The sequence below is a fragment of the Oryza glaberrima genome, chromosome 8 (assembly GCF_000147395.1).
Source record: "Oryza glaberrima chromosome 8, OglaRS2, whole genome shotgun sequence".
Lineage (NCBI taxonomy): Eukaryota > Viridiplantae > Streptophyta > Magnoliopsida > Poales > Poaceae > Oryza > Oryza glaberrima.
In genome coordinates this window covers 21,493,122-21,510,840 of record NC_068333.1, presented here as the reverse complement: position 1 = coordinate 21,510,840, position 17,719 = coordinate 21,493,122, and the positions used below count along the sequence as shown (strand labels likewise).

General features: G+C 43.0%; 2 protein-coding genes across 3 annotated transcripts; one reads left to right on the top strand and one right to left on the bottom strand.

The window, feature by feature from the left end:
• Positions 1-6,626: 6,626 nt before the first annotated feature.
• On the top strand, positions 6,627-7,573 carry LOC127781967 (probable E3 ubiquitin-protein ligase XERICO). The gene has a single exon (XM_052309040.1). The coding sequence runs from the start codon at positions 6,810-6,812 to the stop codon at positions 7,311-7,313; it is 504 nt and encodes a 167-aa protein (XP_052165000.1). The 5' UTR covers positions 6,627-6,809; the 3' UTR covers positions 7,314-7,573.
• Positions 7,574-10,766: 3,193 nt separating this feature from the next.
• Positions 10,767-17,719, bottom strand: LOC127781962 (C2 and GRAM domain-containing protein At1g03370-like). 2 transcript variants are annotated; one of them, XM_052309034.1, is made up of 9 exons: positions 16,584-17,719; positions 15,005-16,381; positions 14,500-14,682; positions 14,071-14,354; positions 13,870-13,986; positions 13,188-13,444; positions 12,817-12,997; positions 12,427-12,699; positions 10,767-11,966 (listed from the first exon to the last, which is right to left on the bottom strand). In XM_052309034.1, the coding sequence occupies exons 1-9, from the start codon at positions 16,930-16,932 to the stop codon at positions 11,772-11,774; spliced, it is 3,216 nt and encodes a 1,071-aa protein (XP_052164994.1). In that variant the 5' UTR covers positions 16,933-17,719; the 3' UTR covers positions 10,767-11,771. The 2 variants fall into 2 exon arrangements, with proteins under 2 accessions (XP_052164994.1, XP_052164995.1); XM_052309035.1 differs by having other exon boundaries at positions 10,769-11,966; positions 17,521-17,719.

Here is a 17,719-nt window from a genome sequence, read left to right as displayed (position 1 = left end):
GAGCTTTTGTCTCTGGACCGTACAGATCTTACCGACGATTTGCAACACTGGAATCCCGCCTTAATCTCCACACAATCCACGCGCGATAGAGGTTGCTGCTACCTTTTGCAGTTGGCATGCACACGAGTCACCATGGTTCTCGAGCCACCGAAGCGAAGGAGCCACCACGCAAGCACACGCACACGTAACGGAGTCTTGACTCCACCCGTACACGTACGTCCCCGCGGCCCCGTCTCGTCCCGTCCCAAGCGTTTGCGAGCAGCCAAAGGGTGGAAGCGTGGCCGCGAAGAAAGCGCGGCAAAGCAAAGCCGGCAAATGCGAGAGCAGCGTCCAGCGTGAGCTCCCCGCGACGGGAACGTGAAATCATTCATACGTGTCCCCGGGCTCCCAAGTGTCGCGCGCCGGGGCGCCGCGCGCATGGCCCCCTCGCGTGCTGCCGACGCCGGCCACTTACTACGTACTACTCCGTCCGTCCAAAAAAAAAAAAATAAACACTAGATCTCCGTGTCCAACTTTGACTGGAAGTCTTATATGAATTTTTTTTATAATTCGTATTTTTATTTTTGTTAGATGATAAAACATGATTAATATTTTATGCGTGACTTGTCTTTTTAATTTTTTTCATAATTTTTTCAAATAAAACGGACGGTTAAACGTTGGACACGAAAATCAGGATTTGTCTTTTTTTTTTTTTTTTTTTACGGAGGGCCGTAGCCCAGCGCCACCACCAAACCTGCAGCAGCCGCCAGGCATCCCGCGCCGTCCCATCGGCGGATCGGCCACGCATCCGCGTCCGCGTGGGCTCCTGCACCGCACAGGCCGGCGCACACCGCGTGCGCCGTAGCGGCGCCGCGCGGAAGGCGGTTTGGTGGGTTTGCCGCGCGCGCGCCTGCGCGGTCGCGGCGGCCGTCCCACCGGATCGATCGGTGCACGCACCATGTACTGGCCATGTCACGGCGTGGTCGCAGACTCGCAGTACTCCTCAGTCCCCCCTGTGTCATATTCGTCCAAAGTTAACGATCCGTACATAGCCAGGGTGCGTGCTGATGAAAAGATATAGGAATTCGCGTTTGATTGTTGGAGGGTACAAATGTGTAGATTAAATGAGTTATTTTAAAAAGTTGTAAAATACTTCCTCCATGTTAAAATGTGAACATTTTTTAGTTTGATACAGGTATTAAAAAGTAGTGATAATAATTAGAGGAAATGTGTGATTGGTTGAGAAGAAAAAATAGATAAAAGATAATGGTTGTGATTGGTTGAGATGAGGAAGTAGGTGGAGAAATAATTTTATTTGAAACAATGTATTGTGCTAGAAATAACTATGGGCTTGTTCGGATTTGTGCATCCATTTAGTTTCTTACCAAACTAGATCTAGTAAATAAATAAGAAATCCTGCTAAAATTTGGCAATATTGGCTATAATCTAAACAGGCCCTACATTTTGAACCGGAGGTAGCACCGATGAAACCCCTCTCACTTGGTTGACAACCAATGAACCCTTATGTACCTTCGAACCTCTTCAGGACCCTCGAATCGAAATTCGGACGACTTTCTTCTCTATAAAAGAAGCATTTTCAAGATTTTCGCTGAAGTCATCTTGTAGCTTGAGTTTATTGGCATCTTGATATCTCACTTTTTTGCGCTTAAGATTTTATCGATATATACCTTTAAAAGCTTGGAAGCGTGACATGATAACCCAAAATCCATTTGCGAAAAAGAATAAGCTTGGAAAACAGGACTAGATCAATACATAAGAGGTGAATTTACACGGTCCGATAGAATTAAGTACAATATGAATATATAATTGTGGCAGCTTTAAAGAGTACTCCTATACTTGTAATTTGGACTATCGCGATAAATAGTATTACGAAGTGCGACCAACTAAAAGTTAGACCCAAATAACACCCGTGTACAGTAGATGCATATGCAGACAGGCCAATCAGTACTGTGTAGGAAAAGAAATATAGAACTACAGCTAAAAATTGATTAGCTAAACGAAATATCTCAATGAGGTGGGGATAAATGATGCGCTTAATTTATGCAATGATTAGTGGATTATCCTATGTTGTTTTGGATGAAGCAGGCTATTTTATTGAGGTCCTTCATAAAAACCACAAATAAATTAGCATAAAACAATGATAATATAACGTCCACTAGAGGCACCTAATTTGATACAATGAATTGACCCTGCCCATGCATTATCGATTACCACCTCCACATGTGCCCATACCAGCAAATCTCTGAACAAAATCTTGCTTAACGAATAAATAATCAGTCGCGGCGGCCATTTATCGTAGTGAGCTGGTCTTCTTTGCCCAACCGTTTGGAACAAATTTAAGAAATACCAAAACAAATCCTAACTATATTACTATATATGTTCTTCTTGCAAAATAATGTCGAAGATAGTCCGTTTGGAACGTCCATATACGAGTTAGTACGTTAAGTTGTTTTTGAAGTTTTCATGAAACAATTTGGTTACCTTGCTCTTGCTAGAGATAGAAAAAATCAGGTGCATTAATTGAGCCGCTACATCTCAAAATAAACAAATAAATTTATAGTAGTTATAATTGTTAGAGTAGCTTGATTGCTTGAAGATTGTTGTGCCTCCTTTTGCATGTGACTATACAATACTATCTATTAACAATTACACTGGATCGGCACTAGTTCATGTTTTTAAGAATCTGCCCAACGCCGAGCCCAAGCACAAACCTTAATTAATCAGGTTTGTACATTTAAATCATGCAAACATATTCGCGATGTCGGAGGTTTCAACCGCAAGAACGGCCGCCCCCCTTGTCGCCAAGCAAAGTTTATCAGAGTTAACATTTGCAAGTGACACTTTTATATTGCCACTTTCACATGCAAACCTTGATTAGTTGTTAGATAACCTCCTCTACGCAGCTTAATTGGAAGTGCCCCGCACGTATCGCATACAAAACGGACCCGGTATATTTAGGTCTTTGACTCTTTGTTCTTTTCTAATTCTAGATTTTCAATTTTTGTTTGCACATTTTCAAAGCTTCCAAACGGTGTGTTTAATGTAAAAATGTCTACATAAATTTTTTAATAATTTTTAAAACCATCTTTTCAATTTTACAGTAGTTAACTTATTTGGTTTATACTCTCGAATCGATTTCACGAAAATCAAATTATCTATTAATCCATCAATTTTAGCTAGTGGCGAACCCATAACGAAAATTACCGAGGTCCTTATGCTCATAAGACTTATGTAGAAGCCTTCTTAGGTGTCCAATCTAATTTGGTTGGGGTGTCCCATATGGTATAAATACGTAGCTTATAACTGTAAAGAAAATTTTTACCGGTGTCTAAGGACCCTGTTGGCCCTTACTAGGTACGTCTCTGATTTTAGCTATCTCGGGCTTAATCCCAATAAATTGGCTTAATCCGTTCAAATTAACCCAAATTAGCTACAACTACTTAATGTCAACATCACAACAGGATTGATAACATGGAACCAAACTCCGCGTTCCACAGATTTTTCTACCCTGCATATCACATCAAGCCAAACAAATGATGCTTAGCTAGTCTTGTTCAACCAGGATTGGGGGTTTGAACGAGCCTGTGATGGAAAACGGCGGACAGGTGGCGCCATCCTGGAACAAGAGACGCGCGACGTGGCGAGCATCCGACGGCGCATGCACGGCCTGGGGTCCCGTCCTACTCGCGTGACAAAAGCCAGCGCCCCCCCCCCCCCCCCCCCACCCCCACCCCATTGACGGTCGCCGTGTGCAACCTGTGGCCATCAATCGCCGTCGTCCGCCCGTCTCATCGACGCAACACTCACAAGAGTGCAGAGACTGGTTGGTTGGTGCGTGCGTGCGTCGCAGGCGCAGGCGCAGGAGAAGCTTCCATGTAGTGGTCGATCGTGATGATTCAGCGTGACGGTCATGTCCGGGTACTCGTCGGTTTTTTTTTTCCTCTGGACAAAAGCTGGAAATAATGCGCCCAGCTGATCGAGGATCACAAGTGTTCGGATTCGTATCTGGAAACTGGAACTCACTGCTTGCACATATTGGCTGTGTTTAGTTCAGCGTAAAGTTTGCATTTTGGTTAAAATTAAAAATGATGACACTGAAAAATTGTAGGTGAATAATAGGTTGATGTGGTGAAAAGGACTGAAGTTTGGATCCAAACTTTAGATCTAAACACAGCCGTTTTATGCATGATTCATATATGTTGGGGGGTGATGGGATATGGCATCATCTTTGCGACAGGTCATTGTTGCTGTTTTTTTAAGCAAAAGGTAGGGTACGGTAAAACAGGACAAATTTTACCATTTATATATGTAATTTAATGTTTATCGGAATTTGGTAAAGAGGGATAAACATATGCTTACTTACTTCCCGTGTCCTATGTATAAAAAACTTAATCCTAAAGATGAATTTAGACATGATTATGTTCTATGCCACAGGTTAGAGATAAATTTTTACCACAGGTGAAACGAAAAATCTTATTAATGCATGATTAATAAGTATTAACAATTATAAACTTTAAAAATAAGATTTATTTGAATTTTTAAATTTCTATATAGATTTTTTTTTGAAAAAAGAATAATATAACAGTTTTAAAAACGTGCTAACGGAAAATGAAAAATGAGAAAGTTGAAGTTTGGAGTCATAGTGTGTGCTTAGGTTCATCTCTAGAACAGAGGATGTATGTTTCAACACCCTAATTCACATGGAGATACCCTCTCATACGGTCATACCTCATAAAAAAGTAAAAACAACCATACCTCCATCAATTTGAAACATATTTATGTTTCGAAGAATGGACCATCACTGTCTGCAGGAACAGAAACATTTTTGCACACTGTACGAGCAACGGCAACATCTCTTTAACCTTCTCAACTTTTTATCCAAGATACGAACTTATCAGTAGCTGATGCGAGTAGTGACATACAGTATATACTGACATGGTGTGCACTGTGCATAGTGGACCGATCTAACGGCCGGAAGTGCATTGTCATCTGCGTATGGTCATCGTACTAAAGTTGTCGTCTGCGTGACAACAACTACACATACACTTACAATTATCGATGGAGTAATCAACAATGCAAAGCACACCTAACAGGCTAACACATCACGGAGTACTGCTCTAAACAGTTTGGCAGTATTCTAGTCGGCTGTGTTTAGTTCCACGCTAAAATTAAAAGTTTGAAAAAATTAGAACGATGTGAAGTTAGAAGTTTGTTTATGTAGAAAAGTTTGATGTGACAGAAAAGTTGAAGGTTGGAAGAAAAAATTAGAATCTAAACAGCGCCATATCGGGTGTTTGGTCTCATCATCTGCCCTGCCATGATCTTATCCAATAAATTCAGTGCAGGTATTGACCAAATGACCATTTCAACCACAAACAACAGCTAGACAACCCGTACACTACACACCAACTTGCATGGTAGCAGAACAATAAATCCTGCACCAAAAACTGGAAGGTGGTACAAAGAAATAAATAACCGGTAAGTATTCTTGTCCTGTTGCTAACTAAACTCCCTCTGTCCTAAAGAGTACCCTTCGTCTTTAAATATTTAACACAGTTGATTTTTTAAAATCGTTCGTTTTATTCAAAAAAATTAAGTAATTATTAATTATTTTTCTATCATTTGATTTGTTGTTAAATATATTTTTGTGTATACATATAGTTTTACATATTTCACAAAGTTTTTAATAAAACGAACGGTCAAACATGTTTTAAAAAGTTAACAACATTAAATATTTAGGGATGGAAGGAGTATATTTCTAACCGTCAAAATGTGTCCGAAAATTATTAATGGAAAATGCATACATCACTAAAGGGGAAAATATATGCTTTAGCAATTCAGTTAAGGTCTATTTGGTTGGCTGCAAAAGGTTAGCATGCCAAACCTCAAAAGTACCAGCCGCCTCATCTTTCCGCTTATATTTATACTTTTTATTAGCTAAAATTTAAATTTTTAATCTTAAATCAGAGTTAATTTTGGGGTTTTTTTATTATAGTTCATTTTTCACCCTTTACTTTTAGATCATGAAGAACACGTATATAAAAGTTTTATTTACAAATTATTTTTCATTTGCAAATACGTCTGTTCACTTTTTACTTCGTTATGCCAAACGATGGGGGAACTGGAAACCTATTTGATCCTATTTGGTTTGTTATTATAGTTGTGACACGACTAACTTTTTTTTATCAGACAAAAAAAAAGCGTGATAAGACATACTTACTTAAATTAATTAGTTATGATAATGGGCCTGTTCGGCAAGCCGGCGGCTATGGCTATGGCTATGGCTATGGCTACATAACATACTTGATGCGAGTTACTGCGTAGTCACAAAACAAGCAGCCGAACAACATTAAACATGAACAAAACAACCTCTTTTTTTGGTCTAATAGGTAACCACTTCTGGCACTTTTGCCAGCTTATTGTAAGGGGGGAAAAAAATCTGTGGTTGCAGTAAAGATTGCCATCGGACGCAGTAAAACGTGTCACTACCCCACTGTTACAAAAAAAAAACATCACCATTTGCTGTATTTTTAACGTTAACCACATCACCACACTAGCGAGTAGCGATAGACCGGGAGGCCACTCCACCCCATCCCCACACTCTAGAAGCGTCTATAAATACCTCGACTCCTCCCACTGTATCCACTACCATCTCCCGTGTCCTCCTCCCACCTCGCTCCCCCGTAAAACCCGAAATTACAATCAGGTCCTCGGCGGACGCCACCCCCAAATCTGAAACCCTCGCCGCCGCCGCCGCCGCGCGATCCCCCCCGGAATTCCATCGGATCGGCCCCCGCCTCTCCGGCGAGATGGGCATCTCGAGCATGCCGGCGCCCAAGGACAGCGTGGTGGCGTACCTGCTGTACAACACGGCGGTGTCGATCGCCATCCTGGCGGACATGGTGCGGGCGGCGCTGGTGTTCCTCGGCCTCCCCGTGCCGCCCTCGGCGTGGGAGGACGGCGACGACCAGCTGGCGGCGATCGCGGCGGCCGCCGCGGCCGCGGCCGCGGCGGCGGGGGGCCCGAGCCTGGCGGACAGGTTCCGGAGCAGGTTCAGGCCGGCGAGGTTCGGGCGGCGGCGAGGCGGGGGCGCGGGCGCGGCCGACTGCCGCGTCTGCCTCGCGCGGTTCGAGCCGGAGTCGGTGGTGAACCGCCTCCCCTGCGGCCACCTCTTCCACCGCGCCTGCCTCGAGAAGTGGCTCGACTACGACCACGCCACCTGCCCGCTCTGCCGCCACCGCCTCCTCCCCGCCACCACCGAGTCCCCCTCGCCGTCGCCGGCGACGGCGACCCCCCATTTCGCCCGGATTTAGAGAGATCTCCCCCCTTCAATCCGCCACTGGGCCGTGTGCGCGTAGGAAAATTGAGAGGATCATTTAGCTCTAGTGCTAGCTCCATTTAGTGCTCCTTTTTCCCCCCACTTTCTTAATTTTTTTTTCACCTCTTTGCAGTGTTTTTTTTTTACCATCTTCGAGTGGCCTTTTCTTTTCTTTTCTTTCTTTTTTTACTTCTTTGTGTTGCTGCTGTACCATTGTAAATATTTGCAGAGTGCTCCGATCGATGGAGAGGTGTAGCACTTGTGTACAGGGCTTTTGGAAAGCGAAGAGATGAGAAGAAGAGAAAAAAAAAATCATTGCCCAAAAAAAAGCTCCTCCCCTTTTTACCTTTTTCTTCCTCTTTAAATACTTTTTCTATACCAGAATAACTAAAAAAAGAAACATAATTCCAAGATCAAAGTGAATTAATTAGTAGAGTGTAGACATAATTTGTACTACAATTTTTAATCGTGTTTTTGCTGCACATAAAAGAGGAGGGAGAGAAGAGTATAGAAGAAGAAGAGGAGGAGGAAGGAATGTTCTAGTGGTGTGAAGGAGGGATGATATGATATTTTGGGGGTTAGCAAGAGCAAAGGAAAGCAGGTTGGGGAGGAGGGATATCTCTAGAGGTTATGAGAGGAGAGGAGCAAAAAAAAAAAAAAATTGTGGGGGAAAAGCGGTGAAAGAGGCTTGTTGTTTACGTGGGTCACATGGGGGACGTGTGCTTGTCACCGCGGGGACCCACACGCCGTTGTCCGCATCGCCGTCGCCGGTGGTGGTGGTGGAAGCAACAGGCCAACCTCGCCATTAACTCCGTTCGTGCCTCATCGCAAATACTCCCTCGTTAAAAAAAAACTAACATCGGGATGTGACATATGATAATATCCCGACATATGATAATATAATAAATATTGTACTAGAATATGTCACATCTATATATGTCACATCTAATCATAGATTTTTTTTAACAGAGGAAGTATGCAGTAGTAATCTAATAATATAGCAATTTAAAATGAGTTAGAATTAGATTACGAATCTAAACATTGCCACATTTTTGGATTTGGGATAGGATCTATACACAATTATGATACCGGATCGAAATCTGCTCACGAACATATCGGCGGATTTCTCGAAATCCGTTGATAAATTTGACAAAATCCAGATAATTTTTGTTAGAATTTTAAAATCCAGTTTGACTTTCTTGAACTTGACCTATAAACAAAGAGGTTTGTGATTTTAATCCCGATTGGATTCCGTGAAACCCGAATCGGATTTAACTGAAATTGCGAACCTAATTCTACACCCTTAAAATATAAGCAATTTAAGATGGGTTATGATTAGATTATGAATATAAATAATTCTATCATTCATTGCTACTCCATCCGTTTCAGGTTATAAGACGTTTTGATCTTGGTTAAAATCAAACTGTTTCAAGTTTAACTAAGTTTATAGACAAATATAGTAATATTTATAATATTAAATTAATTTCATCAAATCAATAATTAAATATGATTTCATAATAAGTTTGTCTTGGGCTAAAAATATCTTTTTTTTTACAAATTTAGTCAAACCTAAAGTAGTTTGACTTTAACTAAAATTAAATCGTTAACCTGAAATGGAGAGTATATTTTAAGACGAAGGTTAGGAGGTATACGTTGGTCTATCTGCGTGTACCTTGCTGTCGACATGGATGGATGGACCATCGGGATGATCACTGATCAGGCTGGCTCTGTGTGTTATCTCATCTGGATGGCTCTGTGCGTTATCTCATCTGGATGGAATGGCTGGCTTGGCTGGTTGGCCCAAGGTTAGGCCGGTCCAGTGGCAGCTCGACACACGAAAGCAGGAAAAGGAAAAGGAATAAGTTCAACCCTCAAAAGTAATCGAAATCTAAACCATGACCCTAAACTACAAAACCGGATATCTCGACCCCCTAACTCCTAAATCCGGTGCAATTTGACTCCCTAGGCGGTTTTGGGAGGCGGTTTTGCTGACGTGACGCCTACGTGGCAATATTAACTGAGTCGTTGTTACACGTGGCGTTGACGTGGCACCTACGTGGCGGTAGAATAAAAAATATGCGTGGGACCCGTTTGTCATTCACACACATAAAAAATGTGGGGCCCAGTGACATGTGGGCCCTACATGTCATCCTCCTTCCTTCTTCCTCCTCCCTCTCTCCCTTCTCTCTCTCCCTTCTCTCTCTCTCCCTTGTTCACCCTCGGCCGGCGGCGGGGCATGGGCTGCGGTGTGGTGACGACCGATGGGAGCTGAAGCGCCGGCGGCAGCGGGAGCTAGCTGGAGCGGGTTCTGGAGCGCCGCCGGCGTGGTGGACGGAGGTGGCACAAGGAGCTCGTCCCCCGGGTCAACGGCGACGGACCTCGGCGCGACGAAGAGGCGGTCGCCCCCTCCGACGGTGGCGGCGGTCCCCCGAGTGGAGGAGTCGACGATGGCGAGGCTAGCGCTTGGCAAGATGGGGTCGGCGTCGTGGAGGAAGTCGACCGGCGGGGGTTGCCCTTGGCGTCGTCGATGGCCGAAGACGGAGGCGGAGGTTGAAGGCGGCGGTCCACGCGGTCGAAGCCAGCGGCGCAGCCGTGCCGGGGTGGAAGAGGGAGGCGGCCACTTGGGGCCGCTGCGAGACGAGCAGGACGGCGGCGGCGGCCACAAGTTCCGGCCCTCCGAGCTGGAGCAGGGCCGAGCCGCCCACCCGCCACCGCCGCCGCCGCCGCTCCGGCCTTCCACCACCCGCCGCTGCCGCTCCAGCCCACCGCCGCCGCCACTCCAGCTAGCTCCCGCTGCTGCCGCCGCCGGCCGAAGGGGAAGAAGGGGAGAGAGAGAGAAGGGAGAGAGGGAGGAGGAAGAAGGATGACATGTGGGGTCCACATGTCAGTGGGCCCCACAATTTTTTTATGTGTGTGAATGACAAATGGGTCCCACGCATATTTTTTTATTTCTACCGCCGCGTAGGTGCCACGTCAACGCCACGTGTAACAAAGACTCGGTCAATATTGCCACGTAGACGCCACATGGCACCACGTCAGCAAAACCGCCTCCCAAAACCGCCCAGGGAGTTAAATTGCACCGGTTTTAGGAGTTTGGGGGTCGAGATATCCGGTTTTGTAATTTAGGATAATGATTTAGATTTCGATCACTTTTGAGGGTCATGAAGTGAACTTATTCCAAAGGAAAAAACCTGCACTGTGATTAGTGCTTACCGGTAGTGGCCCTGCTTGTTTTTTTTTTTTTTTAGAAAAGCCGTTGATAGAACTTAATTTTATAATTGAGTTTAGCCTTTAAGTCGCTCTCGTCACTCAGCTTCGATGCTTGGACAGCGCGAGTAGGCAAAATTAGTTGTAAGCCGCAGGTATAAAAATTAGGAGTGCCGTAGTAGAGTGGACAATTCGGTTGTTAATCATATACCTGGTGGAGTAACGAAAATGGGTATTTTAATTGGATGCTAAATCAGTCGGCAGCCAATCTGATTAATGGTTTCTGTTTAGGGTGGGATCGCCCTGAATCTTTGATGCTTACAAATTTAAATTTGCAACGGAAAATGCATGTAAATCGACCCCAGAAATTACTGAAGTAGATGTTCTTCCAGCCGATATCCCCTTTTTATTCCCGTTTATGCTCCACTAGTAGTTTCAACTTCGCTTAGGATGAGAGGAAGTTTTTTTTTCCCCATTATCTTGAAAAAAAATATCTGATGCAACCGGTTTCTTGGAGATCACAGGTCGCATCAGCACCGTTTGAATCTTGACTGAAAAATGTTGTTGGAGACTTGGAGTCCAGTTTTGCTTTGCCCAGATTGGATAAGAATAGTGCTGGTCCTTTTCAGATTAAAAACAGCAGGTCTATTGTTTGGGTTCAGAAAATATCTGAGCCTTCGCCATCCTGATGCTTTTGTTAAGACCATACTCAATAGGAGAAAAGACAAGATATACGACAGATTAACACAAGCAATAGCGATTGGAGGTTTCGCCTTCTGTGTACCTCACAACTTTGTTGCATCATTCACTTATTATTTCTGCTTTTGTACAGATCAAAATGGTGCAAAGAAACGAGTTACAGAACATTGTCGCTCTATATAAATCATTGAGAAAAGTGTAAAAATACGGAGGACCAAAAAACTTCATGATCCAGTCAGATTATATTCCATCACTTCATGTTGACACAGTATAATGAATGGTATGGTATCTAAATCCTGCAATCTATGCAATTGCAACTATATATGGTCTACGACAACAAACTTTGGGTTGGCATCCTGATTGAAAGCAAAAAAAAATCGATCACAATGCCTAAGCTATTGCAGAATACGCAAAACCCACTCTTGAGGTCTAACAAATGAATCGGCCGTATCTTCAATCAAGCAATATATATACAGGGGGTCATACTGGTGGTCAGGAATGTTCAGTCGTTCAGTATTATGCACAGGGACTGTAGAGGTGAGAATTCTTATCTGGCATGTGGCAGCTGCTTCGATGCTAGAATGAACATCTCCTTCAAGCGAGCAGATGAACCGGAAAGAACACTCTTCTCGATTCTCTTACGGTGCCTAGTGGTCTTCGACCATTCAATCCCAAGAAAGACTTGTACACTACACGCCCTCTGTTTAGGAGCAAGGTCTTCGATCTGATACCGTATATGAATCTGCAAGAACAAGTCAGGTGAACAGATCATTTACAATGTTTGTTATGGTTCTATGCAGAAAGTAAGCATGATATGACTAATTGAATCACAGAAAATCATGTCTCAACAAATACTTTTTAAATTGGTTTAAACAAAAGTCTGTCTAAATAAATAATTGGACCTGACGACCTGTTTTCATTTTTCAACAGCATTTTTTTTTCTATACTTGTTTTCTGGAAGTGGTAGCATTTAGATTGTGCTAGTCTTAGTCAACTTGCCTGTTAGTATAAGCATGCACTATTTTGCTTAGTCAGGGTCAACTAAACTTCCCAGGTGATAAGTGGACAACAGCTAGCTTATCTTAATATGAAGCACCAAATAAGTAATAGTGGAGGGGTTGGCTTCAAATGTCAACGCGTAAAAGCAAACATTCGAGCTGAGTAGGGAGGCACCAACAGAAGCTTCAAGTATATGTACATACCGTGAAGAAGTCACCGAAAAGGATTCCTTGTAGTTCCATCACCTCTTCAATAATCCACCCTGCCTTGTTGGGCATAGGAGATTTCTGCTGGGTTCCAGTCACTTCACCTCCAATGGGAGACAACTTCCTGCTGAACTTGTAATGAATTTGTCTTTGATATTCATCAGGCTTATCTGATTCCCACTGTGTGGCTGAATAATTTAGGCATCCAACTTTATTCATGATTTTCATCTCAAATGAACCTCCTCCAAACACTTCCATTAGTGAGGCCATCTGGAAAGAGTCTATGTCAGTTCAGCTCTTCTGATAAAACTACATGATAAGTAGCTGACAAGATTATATAGGTGTAAGTTCAAATTGTCATGATCTGTAATAGTTCGGTGAACTTACATTGGCAGAAATCGAGGAGGAGAAAACCTCGTTCATCTGAAGGTTCTTTGCATCCTCGACTCCAACAAATATTCCACTGTCCTCACTCTGAAGAGTATCATTGTTTTGGGATTGTTCTTCAGCAATCTGCATTTTGTACTCGGAACTCAAAGATCTTGCTTTCCATAAGGCCATGATTGTCCTGTAAAGAACCAAATAATTATTTGTTCTGACAAGCTTAAACTGTCAAGAACAACATGTGCCATGCAACAGGAGATTTCAAGGTACTATATGGATCAATGCAGAGAAACTCTTTATTAAGGCGGTTTGTTTTAATGTAGCTCAAGGAAAGATTTAGTACTCCATGGTATTTTAAGAAAATAGATATTTACCTATTGGCCACACTAAATGATGCAAAAGACTGCAGACAAAACTTCAGCCTTCCATTGTCGACGCTCTTTGCACCATGCTTTGCATCCATGCCTCTACCTTTGTGAAGAGTTATTACAAGGGATGGACTCCATGATGATATTGATTGAGGTACTGCCTGTATCTCTTCAATATCTTCCCATAAAAAGAAAAACTTTGTTTTCCGGCCAAACATGCTTGAGTAAAATCCAATTGTTCTTGGAGATAAGAACAGATGGCCCTGCAATCAGAAGTAAAAAGAATCTTTCTCAGTTGACTGAACCCTTCATAAGAGAACCCATTACCCATGAGGATTGGAGATTCACAAATAATGACAAGTTAATCTAAGAATTTGATCACAAACAATCTAACTGATAGCACTCCTACATGGAAATGACTTGGCACTCGGACCTGATTCTCAAAAATTAGAGAAGACATTTACTGGCTTCATCTACTATTCGTTTACTACTTGAAATCACATATGTACTAGTTGCACCAAAAAGATTCTTGAACTTTAGCTTATATATTTCAATGCAGATGTTTATAGATGATAAAAGTGGTCCAGCCAAAGTCCCAAATTGCTGGCACCAAATTTTCATTCATAAAGAGTGATAGTGAAATAACAAGCTCAGCGATCATACATGCAATATGCAATTTGAGGAGTACCTGTGTGTGCAATTTTCGCTTCAAGCAGCAGGTAAAACTGCTGATGAGAAATTCTTCTGCTGGCAGAGAGAACAGCTCCTGGAATGCAGTATTAGTTCGAGGAGACCGCAGTGTCATCTGGCAGAAGTTAACCAAATCAGACTAGAGGAAACTTGCACTGTACCAGTATACCTCCTTAGAAACAGGAAGGAACCTGCTCACCTTTTTGCCAACCTCTTTCTCCATTTTGCTCAGATACTCAGTAACCATAGTGGATCCTTTTGAGTTGCTCAAAAAAATTCTCAGGTGCAACTTTGACTGCCAGGACTGAGCCAAGTTACCTTGAAGAGGAATCCATACATCCGCTAGCTCTGACAAGTTTGATTTTACAAAGTTAATTTCAGCATGTCCAAGTGAGGTAACTTCGTCAAATGGTCCATCAAAATCATATACATGTACATTCATCACTGATGGTGGATCATCCATGGCATCAAATTCAAAGATGTCTGCAATATTTAGGAACAAATTTTTAGTTGCTTGTGCCATGAACCTTTTTTCCATAATAAAATCCAGTACATGTAGTTATATACCTAAAAAAAGAGGGAAACATCTAAAAGGGAAAAAATTTGAACTGTAATGCCAAACACATACCATTCCACTGAGGTTCCAGTGTTTGGAACTTGATTGAGCTTGTTTTACTTTTACCGTTGCAAGTAAATACCACATAAGGATCAGAAAAACCAGTAGCATCAACTGGAGCCAGTTTGGTTCCCTCAATTAAGGCAACTGTTAACAACCATCCATCACCTTGTGCCTTGACACCATGATCACCAACTGCACACATTTGTGAGTGTAAGATTCAACAATGAAAAGCACTACATCAAGAAATGCAAATCACATTATTGTGGTACTTGTTCATATGTTTCTGAAGAAAATAAAATACATAAAAGCACCATGTGTCGATGCCAGGGAAGTGGAGTTAATTAATTTTTTTTCTTTACAAATTTAGTGCTAAACATCAACTGCATCTGAAATTATTGTTTGAAAATATAAGCATGAGCTTTAATCATGAATTCTTGCATTTCCAGAGAGATTTTTTTAGTTACAACACTTTAGAGATGAAATATGACGAAACTGAATGAGAGGGAAAATGCACCTTTTTGCTCTCTTGCCTGAATAAAGCATGAGATTTTTTTATAGATGTGTTGTAATTGAAGAAACAAAAGCCCACCCATGACAATTTCACTGAGAGAATCTGGCAGATCTAATCCAGGAAACTCGAGCCCCTTATGTGCACCTGAACTCCTTAGTTGAACATGCACAGCAATGTATATGGTTACAAAAAGAGAGCATAAAACACCAAAGTTGCAGAAGTACAGAAATGCTATCTTCCAATCAGACTCCTGCCCCCTCTGCAATGACGCTAAGACTTGTCCCTTGTCAGACCCAGCATCTACATCAATAGGCTTGATCTTCTGTGACAGCAAATCAGAAAACTGTGCATAATTTTGTTGCAACCCTTGTTTTGCTCCATTTTCTATCATACCTTTCATCATAGTACTCTGAAGAAAATTTATGCGCCATGAAATTACCAAATGTGACGTCAGTTGCTCAGAATCAAGTTCAGGACCTGGCAAAATACGGAAAAGAATTTCTGTCCGAAAATAAGTACCACAAGGAACATCAGGGGTGCTAACACTCAATAAAACTGAATATCCATTTCCATCAGCTTTCAAATAAGACTGTTCTTCTGTTGCTTTAACAGCTTTAACCAATTTGGATGGTGCAGTTGTATAAGTTATCACTCTCTTCAAGGACTCCCCATCACTATCAATTTTCCAGGATACCATTTTGACATCAGAACAACCTTGGAGTTCAACCACTGTTTGTCGAAAATTTGAATCTGGCGAGAAGAGAAAATTGTTCAGATCACTAGGCGATGTAATGTACGACTTGTCAACAAGAATTCCTTGTAAATCTACAGGCATTTCAACTTCTTGATGTTTTGATTCAAAGTACTTCAATAGTTCATCAAAAGGAGTGTCTGTAGATGCACTATAAGTTTGGCTTCCAGTTGCAGGAGCTTCATATCCTGTTGTTGCTTCTTGAACATCTTCTGATTTGTCAGTTGTTACCAAGGGGGTAGTTACCACATCATCGCTTTTCCTGACAAACATTTGACAGACACGATCAACAAACGATGGCTTATTGGACTTATCCATTTTAGAAACTTCAATCCCAGTGGAAGCTGCAGCAGGAATCCCATTAGATTTGTCCTCTGCAGTAGTTTGGTTTTTGTCAGTATCTTGACTACAGTTGTCCTCTTCAGTGAAACCAGCTCTGCCCAAATTCCCATTGACACTTTCTTCTTGACAAGCTTCACTTCCTTGATAAGATAATGCAACGGATGTTCCTGTGCCCTGACTTGATAGAGAATAATCTTTCTGTATGTCAGTTAGTTCACTAACAAGATCATCGGACCATGAGCGTGTGGCACCAGCTGTTTCCAAAGACATCGCGACACAAATTTCTCCTGCAAGATGAAATCAGGAAAGAAAGAAGAAAAGTGATTATCATATTTTTCGCACAATGAACCGACATATGATTCAGACATCTCAGATGTTTGTAGTGCTAACAATATGAACAACGCTATAACCTTAAAACACTCAATTCACATGAACAAAGCAAAAGATTCGTGTGCCAAATTAAGAAGTAGGGAAATTTCCATCAGTTACCACAGTCAATCGCCTTCTCGGTTTTGCCTTTCGGAAGAAGCTGAAACCACCGCGCGCCGAGCGAGTAGTTATCAGCAGCTAGAACATCCTCCAGTGGCACCTTGACTTGCCCCAGGAAGTCATCGATTCCAATCATGTCCTCATCGTAGACATACAGCTTGAGCACGTCCCGGACATCGCCGACGGAGAAACTGAACTCCTGATCCCAAGCCGGGTTCAGGTTCTTCTTCACCACCTTGGTCTTGAACCGCTGCTTCCCGAGCTGCAGCTTCACATACGGATCGCTGAACCCGTTGGAATCCATGGCCCGCAGGTTGCGGGCTTCGATCACACGAACATTCAGCCTCATCTCGACTCAAAACTCACCCCCCTCCAAGAACACAACCTTCACCTCCAACAAATCCCCCCCAATACGAAACAGCAAGAAATGGTGGGAACCAATCACAGCCCGCTCCTTCCCCCCAATCCGAAAACGAAATCAGGCCGGACAAATCCAAGATCGAAGTAGCAAAGAACTCTCGCGCAGCCAGATCAAACCCCCCCCACCTCTTCTTCTGTAACAAGAACAAAAAGCGCAGCGCCTACTTTCCACGGATCATTACAAACCCAATGACGCGGAGGCACAGCTAAACTAGATCAGACGCACACGCAACGACGACGACGACTCGAGCAGGAAGGAAGAAGGAGTAAGCGCGCGCGCACGCGAACGGAAAAAAAAAAAAAGAAAAATCTCAGCATTCGAGTTATATACTACTACTACTCCGTACAGCGCAAAGTCGCGCTCGTTCTTGGTTGGATCGAGTCAAAAGCCCAAACACCACATGGACTGCGAGATTTCGTCAACGCGCGCGCGCGCGCAAGCAAGCAAAGCGAGGTCGGAGGAGGAGGCACAAAGGGGATCGACTAGCATGGTGATGGTGGTGATGATGATGCTAACCCTAATATTAAATTCGGCGGCGCCGTCGCCCTTTTCGGCGCTCGTGATTCGGCTCCTCTCCTCTCCAGGTTCCGGGCTTCGTGTCGGCTTCTTCGTCGGTGCGGCGCCGCGTGTGGAGGGGAGGATGTCGCCGTCGCGTCGCCTTTGAAACTCCTCTCGTTTGTTTTAGGTCCCCGAATCTTGGCGAGAGTGGGGGGTT

Bases quoted from the DNA above. Each gene is read 5' to 3' on its own strand.
- LOC127781962 (XM_052309034.1), bottom strand. From the start codon at position 16,932: ATGAGGCTGAATGTTCGTGTGATCGAAGCCCGCAACCTGCGGGCCATG. The intron at 13,987-14,070 runs GTGAGCAGGTTC...AACTTCTGCCAG, and splicing joins AGAAAGAGGTTGGCAAAAAG to ATGACACTGCGGTCTCCTCG. The intron at 11,967-12,426 runs GTATGTACATAT...TTGTTCTTGCAG, and splicing joins TTTTCGGTGACTTCTTCACG to ATTCATATACGGTATCAGAT.
- LOC127781967 (XM_052309040.1), top strand. From the start codon at position 6,810: ATGGGCATCTCGAGCATGCCGGCGCCCAAGGACAGCGTGGTGGCGTAC.